This window comes from Branchiostoma belcheri, unplaced genomic scaffold, assembly GCF_001625305.1.
Source record: "Branchiostoma belcheri isolate BF01 breed outbred unplaced genomic scaffold, Haploidv18h27 scaffold12, whole genome shotgun sequence".
Classification (NCBI taxonomy): Eukaryota; Metazoa; Chordata; class Leptocardii; order Amphioxiformes; family Branchiostomatidae; genus Branchiostoma; species Branchiostoma belcheri.
The window spans coordinates 1,280,712-1,290,204 of NW_017802602.1; the positions used below are offsets into that span (position 1 = coordinate 1,280,712).

At 39.2% G+C, this 9,493-nt stretch overlaps 1 protein-coding gene across 1 annotated transcript in view; it reads right to left on the reverse strand.

Annotated features, from left to right (window-relative positions):
* Positions 1-2,222: 2,222 nt before the first annotated feature.
* Positions 2,223-9,493, reverse strand: part of LOC109462725 (lysophospholipid acyltransferase 7-like) — a 9,128-nt gene continuing 1,857 nt past the window's right edge. The window contains exons 4-8 of the mRNA XM_019759283.1: positions 9,020-9,203; positions 8,168-8,434; positions 7,330-7,417; positions 6,841-7,020; positions 2,223-2,616 (exon numbers count right to left, since the gene is read on the reverse strand). Coding sequence (XP_019614842.1) covers positions 2,262-2,616; positions 6,841-7,020; positions 7,330-7,417; positions 8,168-8,434; positions 9,020-9,203 — 1,074 coding nt within the window. The 3' untranslated portion in view covers positions 2,223-2,261. The remainder of the gene's footprint in view (positions 2,617-6,840; positions 7,021-7,329; positions 7,418-8,167; positions 8,435-9,019; positions 9,204-9,493) is intronic.

Consider the following 9,493-nt stretch of genomic DNA (forward strand, 5'->3'; position numbering starts at 1 on the left):
GATGACTTTAAGGTTGTAATGCTTTGTTTTGTTGTGTTTTTTTTTACTACTTTTGTACTATGCTAAGCTGTACAATCATGTAGAAAAAGGATAACAATTTTGGCGAGACAATAGCATGATCCAGGAGAGAGCTCTGCTCTCATTGATGGCCTCCAGCCCACTGTGATGTACAAGGTGGAGATCATCACCATCGGAGTTCACCAGGAAAGTCTGCCTCTAGTCGGCCAGAAGGAGACTGGTGAGTCTAATTCAAGAGTTATTTAATATCTAATTCACTGTTTTTGCCCTGATATGGAATCCTTAGACATCTACATCTATTTTATACTGGACCAAACCTCACATGGTGCATCCCGCCCAGGGTTAATATTTAACTCGACTTTTGGATAAGAAATTTTATATTCACCTGAATATTCACCTGAATCCAGGCCATTAGGTACCCTTACTGGTTAATGAGGCCGTCTTCGTGGTGCATGTAGACAGTTTGGGCATTCAGTAGGAAATTTTAACTTGTAAAAATTTTAACTTGTAAAATTGTAGAGGTAACACCTGTAGGTGTTTCAGATCTTGAATTTGCCTCTGTAATATACATGTAATGTCTTTGCAGAGCCTGACGAATGTGCGACAGAGAACGGCCGGTGTGACCAGATCTGCACCAACGTCCCCGGGAGCTACAGGTGCTTCTGCCGACAGGGCTTCGTGCTGATGGAAGATGCTAACGGCTGTCAAGGTAAAAAAAATGTTTCATGATTGTAGTTTGCCACACAGGCGTATATTAACACAGTGCAAATACACTGTTGGAGCTGTGCAGGAATTTCTGATGTCTACCTGCACCTAATCTACGCTGGTCCATGTACTTAGAAACAGGGTTTAATAAGTGTAAATAAACTGTGTTCACCGTGGAATTCCTTTGTTCACACAAATAAGTGAAACCAGTACTTTAACAGCATTTTGCTCTAATTAGGCATTTTAATCTGTCACTCCAAAATGTTACAACACGCCACAAAAATATCAGCACGTAGGCCCTTTTTTCATTTTCTTTGACAAACAAAATCTTTAATGCACACAGTTCAATGACATGTACATCGCATTTTTCACATTAAAACAACAACACAACGTTACAATATTTCTCCACTTTGCAACCACAAAATATATCATTTTTTTATATTCTATTGGTTCATCTCATTTTCTCCAGTACTCAGTTTCAATTCCTGATTTCTACATAGTTCCTAAAATAGACTATCGCGGAAACTAATATCTGGCATCCATGTTGGAGTACAACAATAACATGACAATGTCAGTATTCTTGTACAATATTTACTTCAAGTTTTGAACTCCTGTTAAAAACAGTTATGAAATTCATCAATTTTATTTATCATTTCCCAGTCTTGTATATTAAGTCTAGCAGCAACACAGTCACATATTGCACAGTTTTACAAGACAAGAGTTACCATGGACTACACACACAGTGTAATTTTAATTCCATATTAAACATCTCTCAATATCAATATAGATTTTTGGTTTAACTTAAGTCTCACTAAATAGACAATCATATATTATTTTACATCCCTATGATTCAACAAACCTATGGAAAAACTTGGTAGTGTCTGAAGGAGGCAATATTATATCAGACATTAAATTGTCCCAAGATTCTTACCATAGAAACCATGTATCCTATATATACTACTGACAGTATATATTGTGTACAAGTACTGGTAAGAGTACATTGTACAATGTATATTAGGCAGGAGAAATGGAGCCTTGATGAGATAGTTTCATGGATCACAGAGATGCACAGATATGTGCACTGTAATAAGGTCACACATTACTGCAATATTGTCACTGCTACAAATGAGGGAGAAACGGTCAAGCAAAGAAAGTCCACTTTTCTTGCCTCCACATACATTTTGCTTCTTGATATGTATATCATGTCCAAGTGTTTTCTATCATTTTCAATCATCTTGTTGAATGAGATTACATATTGACAACAAATCTACATGTTATTACATTTAATGAAATGATAATAAGTAATTATTTTGATTTTAAAATTCTACAATTATAGTCAAACCAACTATTCTGTATTCACATATAATTTTTATGTACAAGTTCCCGCCAAAAAAATGACCAAATTACGTAGTGAACCTACAATATTCTGGAGGCTACAAGTCACAATGATACAATGTCATGTACAAACATGTAAAAACAATAGTATAGAAGAACTGCTTAAATCATTATCCTCACATTGTTGTTATTTTCATAGCTGTTCAATCATTCTTGCTAACAACATTGCAGCTCAAGCCACTCTTTTTGGCACAGAAGGATAGGGCAAGAATCACAGCGCACAAAACATAGTAGACATAGCATATAGAGTGCCAATACTTAATGGTGGCCTCGAAGGACAACAGCAAGAATCCCACCGACATGTAGTCATATGCTCGCATCTTCAAGAAGCAGTGAACCCAGTCCCACATTCGCTGGCCGCGAATGCCCAGCCGTGCGCGGAACGCGGTGCTAGCTTCTGTCTCGACCCAGAGGGAGAGGGGGATGGTCATTAGGCTAAGGTAGTAGCCTGGGTGGAGACCATGCCAGTAGGCACTGAGCAGCATTGTAGTGGCCACCCTGAAAAACATGTGGCAGATATCACACAATTCGTCAGGTGAACACTCATCACTGCAGCCAACAACAGCAAGCATTTGAAATACGCCTCAGTCTGATAATATTTGGCTCCAGAACCCAAAGTAACTAGCCTGAGTGTCAGCCTTGTTAGCTTTCGTCCGCTCCCAAAGATCCGCTCCCCGCTTGAGGAGGAAAGCTAACAAGGCTGACACTCTGACAGGCTACAAAATAACATGTAAGTTTTGGATAGTAAAGGAAAACTGAGTTATAAGGGTACTTTCTTTATTTCAAATAGATTAGTATGAATTACAGGTCTCAGTCTTAGGTGGACATCACTTGACAATGTTTGTTATATTAATAAATAATGGATATCTCGAATTCTGATGATTTTTTGAAAGCAAAATTAATTAATGCTTGCTGTTGTTGAATGAAGGTATAAAAAGTCAGTTTCAATTCAAGCAAGTGCTTGTAATGCAGCCAAGTTCAAGCAGGCAAACAAATTCAAAATGATTCAAACAATTAAGGCAGCAAGTTTAGATCTCAAATGCAGAGAAAGATTATCAAATGCATCATAAAATTATAACAACCATGGCATTGTAGAAAAGCTTTGCAGCTTTAAAATTTAAACATCCTTACTCAAATGCAGAAATATAAGGTATAATGCATTTGGTGAAAGCATCTTAATATTAATTTCAAACATGCCTATAGAGGTATAGCAATATCTGATGGTGAAAGGCATTTTCAATTGCGAGGGAAGGGGAGCATGCTTTCATGCTTTTCACTTAATAGAGAAAGATTTTATAGAGAACAATACAAGATTATCAGAGTGTGGTCTGCTGGCAAAAAGGTACCTGGCAAGTGTAGTTAATATTCAGTAGTGATCGGTGTGCATTTTCTCACTATTAGTAAGTACAGATCAGAATGCATTTTCTCACAAGCATCGTCATAGAGTTTGACTGGCAAAGAATGGAGAATCCATCACCTGATCCTGACAGAAAATTCCTGGAACAGCTGAAATCCTTGCAACATTTCCTGTGTCAGCTTAACTTCATCAAATCTGCCACATAATTAAGAAACCTCTATACTGTAAAGTTTAACACTTTTTCTTCACATTCTTTTAATTTCATAACATCGCAAAAGTATAAAAATTAAAGTTACTAGTACATCATTCTAATGTTATTTATCAAACATTTCATATATATCTTACACTTTTGGCCACACAAATTCAATTTTGTTGGTTCTCAGATTGAAATAATAAGATTATATACCTTAGATCAAAATGAAAACATGAGGTTGAAGAGAACATTGATTGTGTCTTCTGGACCACAGTTTCCCAGTTACATAGTATAACTACCTGTCCATGGTGCTGAATTACTGGTTCTTTGACTGCAGAAGTTACAGTAACGATTTTCTCCAAGCTCTCTATTTTTTTGTCTTGACTTCTTACTTAAGTTTTACCTTCCCAGAACCAACCCAAAAAATTCAAGTGGCCTTACTGTGAAAACTTGTCAAGACCAAAGGCCTTACAGTTGTAGCAGAAAATGATGGCTGTTAAATAATATAAACAATTTTGGTTAAAGATCACCTAGTACATAAAAATCTCAGATGCAGCAATCAAATTTAAACGTTTACTATCAAGTTCTATCTACACTCAGCTAGTAATTACATATTGTATCTTATTTCTGTGCTTTGTTTATTCCACTGTACAAAAATGTACCTGTAAGGCAATGTATTTTTCATCTCAGTATACCTAGTATCCAGTGTCCTAGCCAGCATCCATGCACCATGCATCATTTCTGAATTTTGACAGGCAAAAATCAGCATGTAAACATAATGATATGTCATTAAACTAGAGTTAGTCTACCTGCAAAATTTGCCCCACCATATGCGGAAAAAAAAGCGTTTCAGAATGTTAAGATTTCCAGATTTTCCCATCAAATTTGTAAGGATGGAAAAATTATCTGGCTGGAACACTGACCCTACCTACAGTGAATAATATAATATCAATATTCTTTATTCTCTGTGTAACTTCCTGTTTTAACCTTATCAATATTGATAAAACCTTGTAATTAGCTAGTGGTCAAAATTATGTACAATCAACGTGCAACTGAGTGAGGAAAACTTGTAAAAACATGTTCAAAACCATTGCACATTACACAATGTAATTGGACGCAACTCAACATAGTTATTTTCGGTATGAATGTATTAGCTACATTTAATATACTGTACAATTGTCGTGCAATAAATTTTAACTATAATACATCATCAATAATTTTGATTACTTGATTTTTTCCTTGTTTGTTCTCCGGTGCCCACCAACTACATGAGCAATGGCCAGTAGGAAGACATGCAGAATGTGGGTATAGAAGTACACCGACTTCCAACACCTGAGTCCATCGGAGAGTGTCAGCAGGAGGAAGGCCATGGTGTAGTATTCCCCCGCACGATACTTCAGCAACCAGCTTACGAATCCATAAACGTTTGCAGCAGTGGATCCGGGCGTAAGTCTGGACTTGAAGGCCGCATCGCACTTGATCTCGGTGGCTTGCATCAACGCACAGGAGAGGAAAAAGAGGTAGTATCCGCCGTGTATACCGTGCCAGTACGCCGATGCAACAAACACCACAGGAAACCTGGGGAGGAGGGGGGAGGGGGGCGGTACGGGGAACAAAAACACACAGGGGAGGTCACGACAAACCGAACTAAAAATTGCAAACAAAGACGCGGAGAGAACGTCGAACGAAAGATAAAACACATGCAACGCAGGGCTCTGGCCAGCTCCGGATTTTTGAAGGGGAGCCCCAAAGGCGCTCGCAATCTAGGAGGGTTTGGACGCACGTTCCGATAGGCAATTTTAAATTTTCAAGCCTACAGAAACGCAATTTCCCACATTTTGAGAGGCAAATCATGGTGTTGAGAGTGTGGTTGTTGGTGGTCCTTCAGATGTTTTCATATTTTTACCAAAGATTTTTGTTAATTTTGTCTGTTAAGGTTGACGTAGCCTGATTAAATTGCTTTACAGTTGCCGGCCAAAAGCCGCAGATGGCAGAGTTTGTGTTACACAGACTAAGGTTGACGGATTGGTTTTGAAAAATCCGGTAATTGACGGAAAACCTGGTGCTGGCTAGAGCCCACATGCAACATAAGACAGGGGTTAGCACAAGTGACTGTAAGTTTTGCTGCATGTCCTGGCCAGTGGGCATGGCTGTACATGCAGTGTGAGAGGTGGCTATCCATGCTGATCACGTTGGGTGAGTGTTAACTGTTATACATCGTCGTACACTAAACTCTTGTAATTATGTCTCTCTCCAAGCATTGCATAATTAACTGTTATCACACTTCTTACAGTATATATTAGTACAGTCATGTCTAACATATGGTTTAATATTTATAAAGTTTAAAAGCACAAGTATCAGTAATTAGTAAGATTTAAATTATTATGCACCCATGGAAACCTAACTCAATATTGATAGATCGATTGAATTCTCAAGAAGGAGTAATGAGGATTCGTAACATCAGGAAGATAAAAGAATCAATGGACAAAACAGAGGAAAAATTAAAAATTTACCAAAATATAGAAGAACTGAGATTGTGAGAAACAATATGTCTGAGCCAGAGAACAACATTAGATAAAAAGAAGACTGAACTACTAATCCACATTTCAGTTTGTCTTTTTAAGTTTCCATCCAAAAGAATGACAACAGATAAAAAGGACTCCATGGAAAAATTAGTATATTAGAGCAAGAAGTACAGTTGATAATGTAGTAGTAGTAGTAGTATAACCTAACATGTACTCTAAAATCTCAAGATCGGGCCAGGCCAGGTGTGTTAACCAGTTGAGTGTGTTAGAAGGTAACTTAAGGTTTAGAGTTAAAACTTTAGATCCAACACAAAGAAGGTCTCTCACCTAGAAGGTTTGACCAGTCACTCTGGTCTTCCTCAGTAAACTGACCCAGTAAGGCTTGTCACGTGACTTCTTTGAAGTGTGACATCAGGGCCGATCACCCTTCACTTAACCGCGACGGGGGTCAACATCATCTACCACTATCAGATACCTTTGACCCAGTGTTGACGTCACAAGTCTCACTGGGTCAGTTTACTGAGGAAGACCAGAGTGACTGGTCAAAAGCTCTAGGTGAGAGAACTTTTTGTGTTGGATCTAAAGTTTTAACTCTAAACATGTAACTACCAACAGATGAACCTTCATGATAGGTGTTAAGGTGTTACCTGAAGTTCTTATAAGGAACGCGCCTGTAGATGTACTCTGCCATCCAGTATTGAACTGTCATGTTCCAGTGCTTCATACCGCTGCGAATCGTTGTGCCGAGCTCCACCCAGTAGACGTCCACGTTCTTTATTGTCTCGAAGCTGTAGCCAGTCTCTTGTGGCGATTTGTTGCCAGGTTCACTGTAACAAAGTCAATTTAGCAACATTCAGGAAAAAAGTGTGCTGCTAAGAAGGTTGAGCAAATACTCTACAAATAGCCAATAGTAAGTTTGTACACGCATTTAGTGTAGTTTAATTTTGAGATACCTAGGAGGCCAATATTTGACCTTGACCTTTGTCTTCCTAATACTTACCAACATACCACATATCATCACAATCATATCATCACAATCCATACAGGCGTTCTGAAGTTATGCTGACCACAAAGTTGCGGAAACACACACAGACAGACAGTATTTATAAGCCCAAAGTTGCAGTTCTATAACTTACAGTGTCCCCCCGTTGGTTGGTCCCTGACCACACTTGGGTTTCCTGCTCTCCTGATAGGCCCCCAGACCAGCTGTGATACAGGAGCATTCTGGAATACAATAGCACAAATGCAATATTGATCTGTGAATGGCCTGTTAAAAGTGCAAATACATGTACAGTCCGATCTGTCCAAGCTGGCAACCCAGGGGACCAAAGAAAAGTGGCCACCTTGGACAGGTGGTCTCCTTGAAGAGGGTCACCTCACAACATGACGTATAGCATAAATGGTTTCCAAGTCAAGATGTTCTAATGTCAAATGCTGTAACGTTATAAATGCATTTGGGAAGAGTGGCACATGGAACAAATTACATCGAACAAAAACATCATCCAGCACTCGAGGCAAAATGGCTGGTTTCTCCATGATCGAAAATGAGTGCAATAGCCCAACAAAGAAGGAACCACCCACCTGCGAGTATCCAAGCAGAGTACATCCTCATGCGAAACACGAGAAACATCCCGACCATGTACCAGAGGCGGTACAGGACGCCGGACGTAAATTATGTGGCCACAGTTTTGCCCAGACGTGCCCCGCAAACAACATATCTTGCTTCTAAACCCAGGTAGTGCTGTAACAGTGCTACCTACAAAATTTTGCGGTAAAGATGCCCCATTTTTCACTGGGAAATGTTAACTGAGAAGTCCCTTCTGTATGGGTTTATATAATATTTAGACTTACAAGTCCGAAATCTAGTCCTAGACCTGAACGGGGATTTAGTTACACAGCACTAACATGTAACTGAGCTGGTATACATTGTAACCTACATTTTACATTTAGCTCAACAAAGAAGGAACCACCAACCTGCAAGGATCCAAGCAGAGTACATCCTCATGCGAAACACGAGAAACATCCCGACCATGTACCAGAGGCGGTACAGGACACCGGACGTGGCGTAGAAATCCTCGGTGTGCGCGTACGCGATGGGAAAGTACCGAGACGCCAGGAGAAACACACCCCCCGTCAGAGGCGCCCACTTGGCGCGATCCAGCAGAGGTTGGAGGAGAGGGATGGAGGAGGGTTTCTCCTGGTGGATGAAGTCGTGGTACGTTCTGTACTTGTAGAATGGACCTGTCAGGGTAAAGGAAAACAATGCTTTTGGCAAGTAGTTTAGAAAAAAATGAGCATTCATTATTTTTTAAAACTATTATGTAAAGGATCAGTCTATGGCTTAATATACAGCAACAAAACATTTTTTGTCACCAATCTTGAAAACATTATAGTGTTAATAAGTTCATGCCTAAAAAAAATTAGAGCACAAAAACCTGATTTTATATATGGATAGAACATACATATGTAGAGGAAGGCCCTTCCTTCTAAAACACTTTGTAGGAATTTTGCTACATGTATGCAGCAGTATAGAAACTACAACAAATATGGCTAAAGTTTTTACACATTCAATCATATGATTCAGAATACATGTAAAAGACCTCTACATGTATTCTTGGAAATCTAATTTAAAGTATACAGCCACCATCTGAGTTTTAGATGATGAAGGCAGTTCACCTCGCTTAATGCTACATTAAGTCTTACCAAGTGGAGCTTTTTAGAAATGTAATGTAAATCATACATCATTTCATGATCAGCTGATAATGGCTGCTACTGTATGTTTTTGTATGATGTGTACTTGTATTTTGTATTCAAAATAAATCCTACCAGTGTACACCCCGATGTAACAGTAGGAGTAACAGAGCAGATCTGTCAGTGAGGGGACAGGCAGGACCTCCTGGGCAGAGGGTTTGTCAGCGACGGCCCTGTTGTTCGGAGAGTTGTCGTTTCCGTCTTTCCTGGACTGTTCTGCCAAGTGAGAGTCCCTGATGTCAAAGGCCACACTGCTGAGCTGTCGTGAAAACATGTAAGACCTGCTGTTACGTCCTGATATCGTTTCAGCCCTTGGGACACTAGTACTGTTGAGCAAATAAACTTTAAAGTCTTAGACTTCAGTGATATTTTTATACTTTTATAGGCTAGGGGTCCAACTTGTACAATACAGCTCAAAAAAGTAAAACTTGCATGAGGAAACTTTTTATTTTCAATGTCAATGTTAGAAAATCAATTGTACAACATCTCATCACTCAGGTGTCCGATCATGGAAAAATGGTTGATCAGCTCATCCCTTGCAGGGGTCCA